This window comes from Mandrillus leucophaeus, unplaced genomic scaffold (genome assembly GCF_000951045.1).
Source record: "Mandrillus leucophaeus isolate KB7577 unplaced genomic scaffold, Mleu.le_1.0 Scaffold23, whole genome shotgun sequence".
Classification (NCBI taxonomy): Eukaryota; Metazoa; Chordata; class Mammalia; order Primates; family Cercopithecidae; genus Mandrillus; species Mandrillus leucophaeus.
Genome location: NW_012102365.1, coordinates 4,102,441 through 4,121,011, shown reverse-complemented (window position 1 = coordinate 4,121,011; position 18,571 = coordinate 4,102,441). Strand labels below are relative to the sequence as shown.

At 40.2% G+C, this 18,571-nt stretch overlaps 1 protein-coding gene across 1 annotated transcript in view; it reads right to left on the bottom strand.

Moving 5' to 3' along the window:
• The window catches only part of LOC105540955 (protein 4.1), a 151,740-nt gene that overhangs the window by 26,396 nt on the left and 106,773 nt on the right, over nucleotides 1-18,571 (bottom strand). Inside the window, exon 14 of the mRNA XM_011981742.1 lies at nucleotides 519-713. Coding sequence (XP_011837132.1) covers nucleotides 519-713 — 195 coding nt within the window. The remainder of the gene's footprint in view (nucleotides 1-518; nucleotides 714-18,571) is intronic.

Below are 18,571 nucleotides of genomic sequence, written 5' to 3'. Positions count from 1 at the left end.
GCCACTGCACTCTAGCCTGGGCAACAGAGTGAGTGAGACTCTGTCTCAAAAAAACAAAAACAAAAACAAAAACTAAAAAACACTTAGGTCCTCATAACACCATGAGGTAGATATTATTAACATCATGGGCAGGGGAGATCAAGGCTCAGAGATATTCAATTACTTGTCCAGATTAGTAAGTGGAGGAGCCAGGACTTGAACTCAGGTTTTTTTGGACCCAAATCCCATGTTCTCAACCATTACACTAGACTGCCTTATGCAAATGAATTGGGTGGATATAAGCAATCAGATCTAAGGCAATTTTGCTTTAAAAAAAAATTCAGATGGAATTTCCTGGGCTCAGGAGATCCTCCCACATCAGCCTCCTGAGTAGCTGGGACTACAGGCACACACCAGTGTGTCCTGCTCAATATTTTGCTTTAGATAAAGTAGTTTGGGACCTTCTTAGACCAGTAATCTCTTCTAAAAAGAACTGCCCCAGAAAAATCTGGTATTCTTGGTGATAAATGACCAGAAACTCTGTGAAGAAAGGTTATTAATTTTGTTTGCAGCCTTTGGTTCTGAAGCATCAGACCATGTCCTACCTGGGCAGCCTCGTAAGTGATGGTCTTGGTCTCCGTGTGGACAATAGGGACGTCTTTGGTTGGGATTTCACTTTTCACAGCATTGGTATTATCTGAGATGGTGACAGTTTGTGTCTTCACCAGGGGAGGCTGTGAAGCAGTAAGGAAAGAGTTACTAGAGTGTTTCTGAAGGCATTGGAGAAGTAATCTTCTGACACTGATCTGATCAAAGAGTTAGCTTTAATTAAGTAAAGGGCTAGCTCAATCTCCAAAGGTGTTTACTCTGCCCAAGACTTTGACAGTATTCCAAAGTAACCCTGACAAGGTGTCAAATCATGAGGGATATTAAAAAGCGGCATTACTGTAATAACTTTCATAAGCTTATTGGAAAGCTGTAAGATCAGACAGTTATGACTGGTGATATAAAACACTTCAGACTGACCTTCAGAATTTGAATATAAAACGATTTGCCAAATAGCAATCACTTTGATTTGTCCTTGTGTCTGTACCATTATAATTAAGAAAATCAGCCGCATTTCCTCCACTAAGTACAAATGGTACACGAAACAGCAGTGGCAATAGAATGCATTACCCTCGACTTCATTAACTTCTTTCAAATCAATGTCAGAGATTCACTTTGGAGTTACTGAGAAGAGACAGTATTTGGAAAACTGGAAAGAAAAAAACAATCAGTTCTACCACCACCTGGTGATTAATCCCAGAATTTCAGAAGAATGAACATTAGTGGAACATCAAAGGCCTTCTTGTCCATCTCCTCACCTTCCCCAGGAGTATAAATCACCCTGAAACTACCATTTGATTGTGATAAGGTTAAGTGGCCAACCACCTTAGCATAGGAAATCAGTGCCTCTGATCCTGGAAGCTCTTGTGGGTGGGGTCAGTGGGAGTGGTGGGCTGCACAATGTGGCTGCAGTACATAAATAATTTGGGGCCTGAAATCTCGTAAGAAGATGAGTTGCCTCTTTAATTAAGAGTATTTGAATTTTTTAAGCATGGTCTCAGAACACTGAAGCCTCCTCACCAAAGAAGTTGCCACAATTTACCTCTTTCCATGGCCCACACTTGAGCAAGGAAAAGATGAACACACTTAACCAGCTTCATAAAGACTGACAGCTGGAGTTTTGTTCAGTTATCAGAGAAGAAAGCATTTCTAGCCATGGAGTTAATTGCTCTGAATGAATTTCTTTGGCACAATCAAAGACTTTAATTTTACTCTGTGATTTTGAAAACAGCAGGGAGGCCACTACCCTCAGCACACCACCACCATCTCCTATACAGGACAGATTCTGGCCCTCTTCCAAAGACAGTCATTAGACCTGCATCATTGAATAAGTTACTACCTGGAAACTTCGAATGAGGGTGGGGAACTGGTTACCCACATGAAAGTCAAGAAATGATCCATTTTGTTTTCCAAGTGGCTCTCCTGGTGTAACATGTTCTTCACTACTCTCTGCCTTTTTTTCACCAGGTTGCAGCTGACAGGAAGCTGGTGTTACTGAGAACTTTAAGGCACCGGCCTGTTCCTCCACTCCTATACATTCCCCAGTTGGGCCTCTTGGCATCTCCTTAATATCAAGATAGCCAGCTGCCCCCTCCTCCTTCTCTTCTGTCTCCTTGCTGCTTATGGAGAGGGAGCCAAAGGCAAAGCTTTGCAGAGACTCCGACGGGGTGGTCATCTGGCTTTTACTAGGAACTACCGAATGCTTGGGACCCTCCCATTCAGAGTCAGGGTTAGTAGATGGCCCCTTTGTCACGACAGCCACCTCCTCTGTGCGAATGCCATTTATACTCTACAAATGAACGAACACATACAAAAGCAAGAAGATTAGGTATAAGTGGGAGAATGAACTCTGAGAATCAACAGTGATTTTTGGAAGCCTCAAAAATATTGCTACTAATATAAACTATGAATCTTAGCTGATAACATGGTCAAAAGGAAGAACTGCTGTTCACTACACATTATCAGCAGCTTAAGCAGTTCCAACCTCATTTTGGTCCTATTTCTATATCATTGTTAATCTGAAAAACAATTATCCAGCAATTTATATTCCTATGGTCTTCCTTGTGTAACATACTTAAAGGAGTTACTTTGTCATTCCTAAATGCCTAAGTTATTACTATGCACAGGACACAATGCAATTTGTGAGTCAGTCAAAATATATTGTTTTTTTTTTTCTTTGAGACAGGGTCTCACTCTGTCACCCAGGCTGGAGTGCAGTGGTGTGACCATAGCTCACTGCAGCCTTGAATTCCTGAATTTAAGGGATCCTCCTGCCTCAGCCTCCAGAGTAGTTAGAACTACAGGCATGCTCCACCAAAACCTGGCTAGGTTTTACATTTTTTGTAGAAACAGGGTCTCACTATGTAGTCCAGGCTGATCTCAAACTCCTGGCCTCCCGTAATCCTCCCACCATGGCCTCCCACAGTGCTGGGATTACAGGCAAAACATATTCGTAAGGAACCTAATCAGGTTGAAAAATGTTTCATATTTCCAAACCGTATGTATTCTCACACTAGCCCTGCGTGGAGAAGCTAAAATCCAGACTAGCTGTCAGGGAGACAGAAGTTGAGTACATCTAGCACAGGCTTACTTTAATCATTGTCATGACATCAAACATGATATCAAAAACGGTGAAATGTTTCTTTGTAACAATTAAAATGACCCAGCAGCTGATATGTATTTCTTCACAGATGAAAGACACAACACTTCCAACCTCCAAGAGAAATAAATCCTGGAAACAGAGTTCCCTCCTGGGCCGAATACCTCACTCCACAGGAAAAACAGTTCTAAAGCAAGTAGTGTCAGCACTCTGTATCTGTGGGTTCTGCATCCATAGATTCAACCAATCATGGATCAAAAGTATTTGGAAAAAAAACTGCATCTATGCTGAATATGTACAGACTTTTTTCTTGTCATTGTTCCCTAAAGAATACAGTATAACAACTATTTACATAGCGTTCATATTGTATTAGGTATTATGAGTAATCTAGAGATGATTTAAAGTATTCAGGAGAATATGCATAGGTTATATGTAAATACCATGTCATTTTTAATCCAAGACTTGAGCATTTGTGAATTTTGGTATCCAGGGGAGGTCCTGGAACCAAGGCCCCACAGATACTGCGGGACCACTGTACCTGGAAGAGCATGTGGATGAGAAGATACCATCCCAGTAGATGGACCTATTCCTAAGTTAAAAGAAAGGTGCTCTAGGTGGAAGAAGAAGGAATTCACACTAGTAGGAAATGAATGAGTCATTTGAAAAATAAATAACCTTGCCACAAAAAGAATAAAATACCTAGGAATGCCAGCTAACCAGGAAGGTGAAAGATCTCTACAATACCACAGGGCTATAGCAACCAAAACAGCATGGTGGGTTGGGCATGGTGGTTCATGTCTGTAATCCCAGCACGCTGGGAGGCTGAGGCGGGCAGATCACCTGAGGTCAGGAGTTTGAGATCAGCCTGGCCAACAATGCAAAACCCCGTTCATGCCTGTAATCCCACCACTTTGGGAGGCTGAGGTGGGCAGATCACCTGAGGTCAGGAGTTCGAGATCACCCTGGCCAACGTGGCAAAATCCTGTCTCTACAAAAATACAAAAATTAGCTGGGCATGGTGGCATGTGCCTGTAGTCCCAGCTACTTGGGAGGCTGAAGCAGGAGAGTTGCTTGAACTCGGGAGGTGGAGGTTGCAGTGAGCTGAGATCAAGCCACTGCACTCCAGCCGGGGTGACAGAGTGAGACTCTGCCTCAAAAAAGAAAAGAAAAGAAAAGAAAACAACAACAACAACAACAACAACAACAACAAAACAAACACCAGCATGGTGTACTGGTATGAAAACGGACATATGAAACAGAATAGAGAACCTAGAAATAAGACCACACACCTACAACTATCTGATCCTCAACAAAGCTGACAAAAACAAGCAATGAGGAAAGGAAGGATTCTCTATTCAATAAATGGTGCTGGGATAACTGGCTAGCCATATACACAAGATTGAAACTGGATTCCTTCCTTATACCATATACAAAAGTCAACTCAAGATGGATTAAAGACTTAAATGTAAAACCCAAAACTAATAAACACCCTGGAAGACAACCTAGGAAATAGCATTCCGGACACAGGAACTGGCAATTTTTTTTTTTTGAGACACAATCTCGCTCCGTCACCCAGGTTGGAGTGTAGTGGTGTGATCCTGGCTCACTGCAAGCTCTGCCTCCTGAGTTCAAGTGATTTTCCTGCGTCAGCCTCCAAAGTAGCTGGGACTACAGACGTGTGTCACCACGCCTGGCTAATTTTTGTATTTTTAGAAGAGACGGGGTTTCGCCATGTTAGCCAGGCTGGTCTTGAGCTCCTGACCTCATGACCCGCCCACCTCGGCCTCCCAAAGTGCTGGGATTACAGGCATGAGCCACCGTGCCCAGCTAAGAACTGGCAAAGATTTTATGATGAAGATGCCAAAAGCAATCACAACAAAAGCAAAAATTGACAAATGGGATCTAATTAAACTTAAGAGCTTCTGCACAGTGTAAGAAACTATCAATAGAGTAAACAACCTACAGAATTGGAGAAAATATTTGCAAATTCCGCATCTGACAAAAGTCTAATATCCCACATCTATAAGAAACTTAAACAAATTTACAAGAAAACAACAACCCCATTAAAAAATGGGCAAAAGGACATGAACAGACACATTTCAAAAGAAGATATACATGTGGCCGACAAGCATAAGAAAAAAGGTTCAATATCACTGATCATTAGAGAAATGCAAATCAAAACCACAGTGAGACACTATGTCCCACCAGTTAGAATGGCTATTATTAAAAAGTCAAAAAATAACAGCTGCTGGTGAGGTTGCAGAGAAAAGGGAATGCTTATACACTGTTGGTGGGAGTGTAAATTAGTTCAACCACTGTGTAAAGCAGTGTGGTGATTCCTCAAGGAGCTAAAAACAGAACTAACATTTGACCCAGCAATCCTATTATGAGGTGTATACCCAAAGGAATATAAATCGTTTTACCATTAAGACACATGCATGTGTATGTTTATTGTAGCACAATTCACAATGACAAATACATAAGATCAGCCTAAATTCCCATCAATGGCAAATTAGATAAAGAAAATGTGATCTCTCTCTCTCTATATATACACACACACACACACACATACACATACACACACACACACCATGGAATACTATGCAGCCATAAAAAAGAACAAGCTCATGTCCTTTGCAGGAACATGGATGGAGCTGGAGGCCATTATCCTTAGCAAACGAACACAGGAACAATAAAAGCAAACACTGCATATTCTCATTTATAAGTGGGACCTAAATGATGAGAACACGTGGATACAAGGGGAACAACAGACACCAGAGCCTACTTGGGGTGGAGGGTGGGAGGAAGGAGAGGATCAGAAAAAAAAACTATTGGGTACTAGGCTTAGTACTTGGGTGACAAAATAATCTGTAAAACAAACCCCCATGACACAAATTTACCTACATAACAAACCTGCACATGTACCTAAAATAAAAGTCAAAAGAAGAAAAAGAAATAACCTAACCAAAGCCAAATGTCATGGCAAGTGACATCTGCATATGCTCACCAGAGAGCTGTATATAAGCCGCTTAGGCATGAAATATTGGTAAGAGCCTTTGACCATATTATAAACCACAGAGAAACAATACAGAAAGGAACTCTTAAGAAGGTGTTCCTGGCTGGGCACAGTGGCTCACGCTTGTAATCCCAGCACTTTGGGAGACCAAGGTGGGTGGATCACCTGAGGTTGGGAGTTCGAGCCTGTCCAACGTGGAGAAACCCCGTCTCTACTAAAAATACAAAATTAGCCGGGCATGGTGGCACACGCCTGTAATCCCAGATACTCAGGAGGCTGAGGCAGGAGAACTGCTTGAATCTGGGAGGCAGAGGTTGCGGTGAGCCAAGATCGTGCCATTGCACTCCAGCCTGGGCAACAAGAGCGAAACTCCGTCTCAAAAAGAAAAAAAGAAGGTAAGAAGGTGTTCCTATGAGTAAACAATATAGTTTGAACCAGCTTACACATTGTAGTACTCAAAGCAATGTTACATGTATTATATTAGGAAAATCACTGCTGCTCCTTAACTTGTAAACCAGCCTCTATTTTGATTAATATTAACCAGGGCTCTATAAAGGCAAGGAAAGACACACTACACACAGGAACTTCAGGCCAGCTTCACTCCCAAGCCATCTTGAAACATGCAACTCAAAAGCATCTCAAACTGGCACCAGTTGAATTCATATTAGCTAGATCTTTCATTGGCTGACAACAAATATGACTTAGGATATGAAAGATGGAACTGAAAGACTGACAACAGGGCTGTCTCTGTCTGCAAATGTGTCTGAGATACAGCAATTATTCTTGACAAGAATATATGAATTTCTTCATATTTAACATGAAAATAATACTTGGTTTGACTTATAGGGTTCTGAGGATCAAATACAATATACTGTATATGAAACCATATTGTATACTTCCTCATTTAATTCAACCAACCAATGAGCAGAGCACCTATAATGTGCTAGGGCCTGGGGGACACTAGAATGAATCTGTCATATTGTTAAGATGCTATGCTACTTTCCAGGGCACTTATCTCACTGTTTCTTTTGAGTCAGGCAAGTGGCTACAGAGCTGTTCAAAAATAGATCAGCTGGCAAAACAAATAGGCTTTCTGAAATTGCTACATGCTAGTCCTAGCATTGTGAATAGCTATCTGAACCCATTCACATGGAGAGGAACTTTGGGCTTCTTTAAACAATTTGTCACAACTGAGAAGGCTGATTAATAATCAGAAAAATACCTAAGATAATCAAGTAAGAGCCAATTTTGTGCCAGTTTGTTCAAGTGGTAAGTGGTAGTCTGTCATCAAGAAGCTATTTGTGAACCAAACATTACTTAGGTCAGCACCACCTGACCCACACTTGCCTACTGCTGAGTTAAATTAGACAGATCAACCTATTGTTTTCCAAAGCATGTATAGAAGAGAACAATGATAAAAGCCCTAGACACAGTAATTTCAACCCAACAAGTATTTACTGAGCACCTAATATGTACTAGTCTTCAGAAATAAAAGAAAAACATAACAGTTAGGTTGGATTACCATTTATAGCACTCTCACATATGGTCAAATCAGCTTTTCCAGTTGACGGTGTTACCCAGATCTCTAGGACAACAGAGACAACTATTTGTTGAGCATCCTCCCAGGGGTGTAGAATGCAACATGTTGCAAACTAAACTCATCTCTGCTGCTGTCTGGGTATCCCTCCCCAACTTCCTCCATCATTTCTTCTTTTTTTTTTTTTCCTTTTCTTTGAGACAGGGTTTCACTCTTGTTGCCCAGGCTGGAGTGCAATGGCGTGATGTCGGCTCACTGCAACCTCTGCCTCCCAGGTTCAAGCGATTCTCCTGCCTGAGCCTCCCAAGTAGCTGGGATTACAGGCATTCGCCACCGCGCCTGGTTAATTTCGTATTTTTAGTAGAGACAGGGTTTCTCCATGTTGGTCAGGCTGGTCTTGACCTCAGGTGATCCACCTGCTTCAGCCTCCCAAAGTGCTGGGATTACAGAAGTGAGCCACCGCATCTGGCCCCTCCATCATTTCCATCATATTGGTAGAAGGTATATACATCCATTCAGTCATCCATGCCAGAATTCTGAGAATCATCTTCAACTCCTTCCTTATATTTATCCGCTAACCCCCAGAGATTATGTCACCAAAGCATTTTTATTCCATTTTAATATCTCCTTTATCTATTTGCTTTAATGTTTCCCTCATCAATTCCCACATTTACTACCTTTGTTCAAGCTCTTCGCCCAAGCTGGAGTAGAGTGGTGCAATCTCAGCTCACTGAAACCTCCACCTTCCGGGTTCAAGTGATTCTCCTGCCTCAACCTCCAAGTAGCTGGGGTTACAGATGCGTGCCACCATGCCCAGCTAATTTTTGTATTTTTAGTCAAGACACGGTTTCATCATGTTGGCCAGGCTGGTCTTGAACTCCTGACCTCAAGTAATCTGCCCACCACGGCCTCCCAAACTGTTGAGATTACAGGTGTGAGCCACTGTGCCCGGCCTGTTAAAGCTCTTAGAATACCTCATCCAGATTACCACAAATGCCATCAACAGTTTTTCTTCTTTCCTTTCTTCCTTCCTTCTTATCTCAAACCTTCCTTGAATGTGTCATCTATCATGCTGCTAAAGTGCTTATTTCTAAAACTAAACATTGAAAATTCAATTTTCTAGTTTAAAACCCTTCATTGGGTTTTAGTAAGACAGAAAATACTTTAAAATCTGACCCTTACCTCTCTCTCCAGCTTCATCCAGCTACACCTCCACATATATCCTTCTTCCCATTACTTCAACTATTTTTAGTTCCTAGGACAGAGCATCTTTCTCTTACCTCTGTGCCTTTGTAAATGTTATTCCTTCTGCCTGGAAGTCCACACTTAGCTCAATTGTCATTTCTTCTAGATTTTCCTTGGCTGCTTAAAATATGTTTAGATAACAGTCCTCTTTTGTTCCCATTGTACCCTATCATCACTGGCATATTCATCTGTCTTTTCCATTAGACTATGAAATCCTTGGGGGATGAGAACTTGTTATTGTCTTACTTAGCTCTCTTTCTTGTACAATTTTTGGTAAGTAATAGATGCTCAGTAAAAACATGTTGAAGGTATGTTGGGTAAATCCAGGTCACCTGAGAACTTCTTCTTTGCCCTGTGCTATTCAGTAACTAAAATGTTTAGAAAAGCACGCTTAGGAAGAAATAAACAGTGGCTCATTTGACCAGACTCATAGTCTAGTCCAGCATTTTATCTCCTCCATCAGTAAAATAAGAGAAAACTAATATTTTTGTATGTTTACCATGTGCCAGGTGCTGTGCTAATCACTTTAGCATGTTTTTTCATTGAATTATTGACAGAATAATTATGTAGTAGTCATTATTTCTATTTTATGGATGAACAGATGGCAGCTACTGTTTAAACTCAGATCTATCTCTGGTTCTAGAGCCCATCTTCTTCCCATGACACCAGAAGGTATTTCAAGTAGGACCAAAGCACATGTCCTATTTATTTTACTCCTGTATATATTTATTTTTTAGAAATAGGCTCTTGCTATGTTGCTCAGGCAGGATTCAAATCCCTGGGCCCAAGGGATCTTTCCACCTCAGGCTCCCGATTAGCTAGGACTACAGGCACATGCCAGTGTGCCCAGTTTCAGGACATGTCCTATCATGCTCAAAATAACACATAGCAAACCTGACTCTAACTTTGAGAAGTACAAACAGCGTCCAAACTCCTCTTAACAGTCTGTTTTTAGTGGCTGACACTACATTTTTACATGTAAGAAGGCTGAAAAGCCAGAAGATAAGATTGGTCAGAAGAAGATACAAAGTCTCCATGTCACAAGACACCCAGAATTTGGCATTTAGTATCAGTAAAGAATTCTAACTGACAGTGTTGTTGCCTTTGGCTGTGACCATCATCAAGGGCCATTGGATTATATAAGACTGCAACTGCACATACCAAATTAGCCTGAAAACTTGAAAGGGATCTTCTCAAGTAGAAGATAATATATGGCTGTGTCTGAACCATTCTCAGTGACAAAAAGGCAAAGTTGAGACTTAATGTGATTCAAAGGTGTTAATCTAGACGTTGCTTACCTGAACTGATGGGGAATCTATAAGAAAAAAGATGCTGGCCGGGTGTGGTGGCTCACACCTGTAATCCCAGCACTTTGGGAGGCCAAGGGGGGTGGGTCACCTGAGGTCAGGAGTTCAGGACCAGCCTAGCCAACATGGCGAAACCCCGTCTCTACTAAAAATATAAAAATTAGCTAGGTGTGGTGGTGCACACCTGTAATCCCAGCTATTTGAGAGACTGAGGAAGGAGAATCGCTTGAACCCAGGAGGCGGAGGTTGCAGTGAGCTGAAATTGTGCCACTGCACTCCAGCTTGTGCGACAGGAGGGAGGCTCCATCTCAAAAAAAAAAAAAAAAAGAAAAAGAAAAAGGAAAAAAGATGCTATGATAGAAAGACTGGCTGCCTATAAAGTACTACAATGATATCTAGTTGGTTTTAATAATATGAAAAAAAGAATGCTAGACAAATATTTAATGGAACAGAAACATTATTTGAAGATTCTCAATTTCATTTAAAAAGTCAATGGCTCCTGCTAAGTATGATAATTCAGTATTTTCTTTGTTTTGGGGAAGAAAACAAGATTTTTTTTCCTAAAGGCTTTCTCTCAAAAACTATTTATGCAAAGGGATTATGTCTCAGAATCATCAGACTCTGATTATACATGTGCCTTTATGAGTTATAAATTACCCCTTTTTTGACCTATGAATTCCAGATATCATTAAAAGCAGGATATGGGCTGGGCACGGTGGCTCACGCCTACAATCCCAGTACTTTGGGAGGCCAAGGCGGGTGATCACCTGAGGTGGGGAGTTCGAGACCAGCCTGACCAACATGGAGAAACCCTGTCTTTACTAAAAATACAAAATTAGCCAGGCGTGGTGGCACGTGCCTGTAATCCCAGCTACTTGGGAGGCTGAGGCAGGAGAATCGCTTGAACCCAGGAGGTGGAGGTTGCAGTGAGCCGAGACTGTGCCACTGCACTCCAGCCTGGGCAACAAGAGCAAAACTCCAGCTCAAAAAAAAAGCAGGATATGGGTGTTTTATAGGTATTTTGCTGCCTCTCCATTAAATGCAATCCAGAGTCTTTTTCTTTTCAGGTTATTTCTGAAGTAAGGATTTACATATTTGAAGAGACTATCAAAAGAACCACGGTTGGCTGGGCGCGGTGGCTCAACCTGTAATCCCAGCACTTTGGGAGGCCGAGGCTGGTAGATCACGAGGTCAGGAGATGGAGACCATCCTGGCTAACACGGTGAAACCCTGTCTCTACTATAAATCCAAAAAATTAGCCGGGCATGGTGGTGGGCGCCTGTAGTCCCAGCTACTCAGGAGGCTGAGGCAAGAGAACGGCGTGAACCCGGGAGGCAGAGCTTGCAGTGAACTGAGATTGTGCCACTGCACTCCAGCCTGGGCGACAGTGAGACTCTGTCTCAAAGAAAAAAAAAAGAAAAAGAACCACAGTTATGCTTACAAGACTGTCTTATCCTTTAAGAGATCAAAGTGAAAATATATTCTAAAAATTTTTCTAAAATTTTGCTACATAAGAGCCATGTAAGAGTATCTGTGTAGTAATTTTATCCCCACACATTTAGTCACTTGTTCCCCACTTAGTGAAGACCAATTTTACCTTTGAGTGGCAATAGAAAAACAACTTCTTTCTCTATTAAAAGTAAGAAAACACACTGCTATTGTCTCACTTTATCTTTCTATATAATTCAAAGACTAAACCCTCCTCTTGATCAGTTATACTTTCTTAGCCATTTAAAAATTATATTTTCCAATGTATACATATATACACGAAAAAGATCTTAAGGTGGCCAGGCACGGTGGCTCACACCTGTAATCCCAGCACTTTGGGAGGCTGAGGCAGAAGGATCATGAGGTCAGGAGATTGAGACCATCCTGGCCAACATGGTGAAACCTTGTCTCTACTAAAAATACAAAAATTAGTTGGGTGTGATGGCATGTGCCTATAGTCCCAGCTACTTGGGAGGCTGAGGCAGGAGAATCACTTAAACCTGGGAGACAGAGGTTGCCATGAGCCGAGATCACATCACTGCACTCTAGCCTGGTGACAGAGCGAGACTCCATCCCCAAAAAACAAGAAAAAGATTTTAAGGTGTACAAAAATATTAATAATCATGGGATTGCAAACGATCTTTTTGTTTGTGGTTTTTTTGTATTTCCTAACCTTTCTAAAATAAGTATGTATTAATTTTGTAATAAAAAGTGATTATTTTCTTATGCAAGCACTTGTATCTGGTTTCAGTAGTGAAATGATCTTTAAAACTTGAAGAGTCTAGTAAACAATTTATGCAGAAAGTGCTAAAAAATCCTTAACACCTTCCAAGCCTTTTAAAAACAGTAAAAAATGAGACTTAATAGGTTTCTAAAAGAAAAAAGTAGTTAGAGGAAAGAATTATAAGCTAGCAACTGGTACGTAGTATAAAAGTTATCTTTTATAAGGGGAATATCATATTAAACCTTGGTAATTTAGTTAGTTGGTTTTGAAAGTCAAAGTCAGCTGGGTGAGGTGATTCACGTCTTTAATCCCAGCACTTTGGCAGGGTGAGGCGGGCAGATCGTTTGAGTCCAGAAGTTCGAAACCAGCCTCGACAATGTGGCAAGACCCCATCTCTACCAAAAACACAAAAAATTAGCCAGGTGTGGTGGCATGTGCCTATATTCCCAGCCACTAAGGAGGCTGAGGTGGGAGGATCACTTGAGCCTGGCAGGTGGAGGTTATAAACTTGGGGTTAAAAAAAAAAAAAAGTCAAAGTCAATGATGATAAATTTAATATATCTGTATATCTGGTGGAAAAGAAATACTTCACATTTAAGTTGTAGTTTCATTGTATTTTAATGTTTTCTGATTTAGAGGTAGAAAGGATATTATCAGGAAAGTGATTTAAAATGTGGTTGTTGGCCAGGTGCGGTGGCTCACGCCCGTAATCCTAGCAATTTGTGAGGCTGAGGCGGGTGGATCATTTGAAGTCAGGAGTTTGAAACCAGCCTGGTCAACATGGTGAAATCCCGTCTCCACTAAAAATACAAAAAAATTAGCTGGGCATGGTGGCAGTTGCCTGTAATTCTAGCTACTCGCAAGGCTGAGGTAGGAGAATTGCTTGAACCCGGGAGGCGGAGGTTGCAGTAAGCTGAGATCATGCCACTGCACTCGTCTGGGCAACAGAGCAAGACTCCATCCTAAGAAAAAAAGTGGTTATCTGTGATTTAATTCCTTAGTAAACTTTCTTCTTAGGTATCTACCTCTGAAACAGTGAAGATACTCAAAGGAAATTATCACTCTCTTGCCAAAGTCATGATGGCAATAGGGAATATAAAATACTAAAGATCGGCTGGGCGCAGTGACTTATGCATGTAATTCCAGCACTTTGGGAGGCTGAGGCGGGTGAATCATGAGGTCAGGAAATCAAGACCAGCCTGGCCAACATGGTGAAACCCCGTCTTTACTAAAAATACAAAAATTAGCTAGGCATGGTGGTGCGTGCCTATAATCCCAGCTACTCAGGAGGCTGAGGCATGAGAATCGCTTGAACCCAGGAGGCAGAGGTTGCAGTGAGCTGAGGTCATGCCACTGCACTCCAGCCTGGTGACAGAGTGAGACTCCATTTACCAAAAAAAAAAAAAAAATCAAAGTGTCCCCAAAACTGATCTAAACAATAACTTTAGGTTAGCGGTATACACTATAGATCGATACTATCACATCACAATTCATATCCAGAATGATTTATATTTCTTAAAATATTACTTTTTGCAAAGTAATATGAACCAAAGCAATAAAGACATGAAGTCCCTACATGGTGTCTCTTGAACTCCTAAAGTGGGCAAAATCTATGGATTTAACCAAACTTGAGCTTCCTTCCAGCTTTTGTTAGCAAGTTCTCAAACAGGTCCTCATTATATTTTAGAGAACATCACAACTTTGAAGAAAGAAATTGTGACAGGAGAATTAAAATGGGTATACTATGAGGCTATTTCATAAATATTCCTGAACCAAGATCCTCAGGAAGAATAATGGATAGTTTTGAGATATATACTGTCTGTTAAGAAAGAAAATAGAATATTTCTGATTAGTCACACAACTTACAACTATTTTAAAATGTCAGAGACTTATTACTGTTTCTAGCCTTAAAGCTTACCTTTCTATATTGCTATTACCCACACATTTGCTCCTTGAAATTACTACATTTTCCTCAAAAAGAGTGTCTGAGATTTAGCATATACCTCTGCAGTCACTTTACACAATGTAATCCCCAATCCACCACATCCGTTAAACTATACCATTGTTTTTCACATTATCTTCATTTTATTTTGCATTCTGTCAAGTAAAATGAGACTTAAGGCTGGTCTTGTAATAATGATATGACCAATGCTGTAATCAGTCATCATCATCTGTGCAATGACTTTGTGGTTTGCTGAAATGCAAATATCTGAGGAAAATTGAATACATAAAACTTTTATTAGTGTTTCTATATGTTTGGGAAAAGGGATTCATTAAACTTTTTAATAAGATTTACATAGATTGAGAAAAAGAAGTTTTGATATGTAAAAGTAAGTGAACAGAGATGGCAGTGGGAATAGGGGGTGAGGGTGCACAGACACACATACACCCACAGAGCACATTACCCTTGCTTTGCAAACCCAGTAAGAAATGCTTTGCAGTGCAAATGCCCACAGAACCAGCAGGAATCGAGGTTATCTTGCTAAGCACAGAAGGAAGATACCCAGCAGAAGAGTCCAGCTCCTGGTTCTTAACTAAAGTAAACAATAAATATTACAGTCACTTAAAATTATCAACAATGTATTTAAGTATACCCCCAGATGGTCTGCAACATGCAAACTAAAAAATGTAGAATTTAATCCTGATAAGATCAGTTAATTGCGAGTGCTTTGTTTCTATATTCTTCTCTTTAACAAAACATGACAAGGTTATGTCTCAGCAAAGAATGGTTTTAAGTGCCTAGGAGAAAATCAGAGCAAAACATGTCTTTATACATTAATATAAATATTTGTAATTTCCTATTTGAAACATTATATCAGTATTTCCCTAGGTTGTATAATAATCAGTAGGAACATTAGCCTGATGATTAAAACAATTTTTTTAAGTTAAAACAAATGCTTTTAAATGGGCACTTGCAATAAAAGATAAATCAGATGTGGTAATGGCTTCTTTTGCAAAAGCCATGTGTAAACAGCACATAAAGATGACAAGTCAAGCAGTAGGAGCCCATTCTTCAGCCAAAAAAGGAAATAAATGAAGACAGAAGAACAAAAATTACCGAAAAGAGAAACATCCTCTGGTTCCCACCCCCAAAAGCTTGATAAATAATAGTTCTGTACAGTTTCAGTGGAAAACTCCGGCCACTCAGAAGTTTAAAAAAGGACATTAGAATCACAAACACTCAAGATGGGGATAAACTAACAACAGAGTAACGATGGGCTAGCAAAAGGTGATGTTAAAATTCTATCTTTCCTCTCTAGTGTGACATTCTTTGTCATGCAATACATTTCTCTTCATTCTAATTTTTCTCTCTTGGATGTACCCTCTCTTGCCCTTTTTTTTTTTTTTTAAGGTTGTATGCTATTAGTTTCTAGCTAGAAATATATCCTTAGAGTGCTCACTAGCTTCTCCATGAAACTCAGAGTCATTTTCACAGTCTATTGCTATTCTCTGGTATATAAAGATTATGCTTGTATAAAATCTGGATAAAGGGGCTTATTCCGGAAGATGTGGGCCTTTACTAGAGTTGATAAAATTGCTTATGATGGGAAAATAATTCCACAATGCAGCTTCCAACAAAGGACAGCAAATGAAATTAGCCAATGATAATTATCCATCAAACATTGTTTTTATAATTTCCTAAATAGTGCTGTTATTAGATTATCCCCAGAACAGGTGAATGTAAAAGCAAACAGCTTCAAAATCCATGCCGGATGCAAAATTTTAACTATTAGATAATAGAAAATTTTGCCTTTACACTGCACTCACCAGCAAGAACTCCACAGATCAAATGAGTGTTCTCAAATCTGAATAGATCTACAGAAGTCAAAGTGTTTGGGCAAATATTAAAGGTTATACTAAGCATGTCTAAGAGACCAGAAGACTTTGGTGGTCAGTTTTATTTCATTACACTATGAAGGGTAAGGGTGGAGGGATGAAGATGGAGAAAAAGGAGCTATGACCAGTACAAAAACTCTGAAGTTAGAATGGAACAAAATTAAATTTGTTTGGCAGGATTTCACAGAATTCTCAGTTCTAAAAATTGATTAAAGTCATAATAAGCATTTAAGAAAATTTGATATATAGAAAACAGTTACCTTGAGGCTAGGCCCAGCGGCTCATTCCTGTAATCCCAGCACTTTGGGAGGCTGAGGTGGGCGAATCACTTCAGGTCAGGAGTTCGAGACCAGCCTGACCAACATGGTGAAACCCCATCTCTACTAAAAATACAAAATTAGCCAGGTGTGGTGGCGGGTGTCTGTAATCCCAGCTACTCAGGAGGCTGAGGCACAAGAATAGCTTGAACTCGGGAGGCGGAGGTTGCAGTGAGCCGAGATTGTATCACTGCACTCCAGCCTGGGTGACAGAGTGAGACTCCGTCTCAAAAACAAAACAAAACAAACAAAAAACCCAAGAAATAGTTACCTTGATTCTACAGAACCAATGCAACAGACAGCTATTATTAGAAAACTATTATTGAATATTAATAGAATATTAATAGAAAACTATTATTGAATATTAACTATGTTTTATCTTTTTGATAAATCGTATAATAGTAAAAATGGCTTTCTGTGTTAGCATTTTTAACAAACTCATAAAAGAAAACATGGCTTTGGAGAAATACTACAAAGTTATTTTACTTAGATCACAAGGTACATACTTTGAGCTAGTAAATAGACCACTCTAAAATGTGAAGTGTTAGGTTTTTTTTTTTGAGACGGAGTTTCACTCTTGTTGCCCCGGCTGGAGTGCAATGGTGCAATCTCAGCTTACTGCAACCTCTGCCTTCCAGGTTCAAGCAATTATCCTGCCTGAGCCTCCTGAGTAGCTAGGATTACAGGCATGCGCCACCACGCCTGGCTAATTTTGTATTTTTAGTAGAGACAGGGTTTCTCCATGTTGGTCAGAATGGTCTCGAACGCCCGACCTCAGGTGATCCACCTGCTTCAGCCTTCCAAAGTGTTGGGATTACAGGTGCGAGCCACGGTGCCTGGCCGAAGCATCAGATTGAAATAATCACCTGAATAATATAATAAAATCTAGAGCTGTGAGTTAAGATAAGAGATGGTTTACCCAAGGTGAAGTAAGAGATAAAGTGCTATACCTTCTGTTGATTTCACATTACGGGAACAAGCTCTCCTCACACCCACACATCCACACCCACACCATTCTTCACTTCTCAGTAAGATTAGAGTGGCAATACTGGAGAGTTATTAACTACAAATTTGTACAGTGCTTTTAAAAAGCCCATAAAAGACAAATGCATCATACTAATATGTTTCTAACAGATGTGACAACTACATCTGTTGTAGTGACTAATTAAATTGGTTAGAAAAAAATTATTTTTAAAACTTGGCATAGTCAAATTAGTTCAAAGCTGATTTAAAATAACATTCTGAGAACTGAACACACATCAGCAGGTTGTCTCTGTCTTACAAATAAGCAAAAGACAACTAATTATTGGGCCACAGAGAAGAGGGAATATAACGAAAAACAAGAGAAAGACTAGCTGACAGCAATCTGTTGCCAATCAGCTGAAATAGAGGTTCATTTGGATTTTTTTGGTAGTAGGTCTATGAACAGTATTAACTCCTACTTCCTTAATGATTAGTAGCAACCAGAATCACGTTTGCAATAAATAAGATTTATTCATAAGTTTACACATTAACAGAGCAAATAATGTGAGAAAAACATCAAAGAAAATGTCCCAAAGGAACTAAAGATTTCTTAGGCTTAAATATCATGCTGAATTGTTAATGAATAATTAATTTATTCAGCCAAGTATTAGAGCAAAAGGAGCCTGGTCAAGGGAATTGAAAGAAACATGTGCTTAGGGATTTATTAGAAAGCACCTCCCCAAAACCAGGCTCAGTGGCTTATACCTGTAATCCCAGCACTTTGGGAGGCTGGGGAGGGTGGATGGCCTGAGCTCAGGAGTTTGAGATTGCCTGGGTAACACAGTAAAACCCTGTCTCTTAGCAAGGTGTGACACACATCTGTGGTCCCAGCAACTTGGGAGGCTGAGGTGGGAGGACTGCTTGAGGCCAGAAGGTCGAGACTTCAGTGAGAT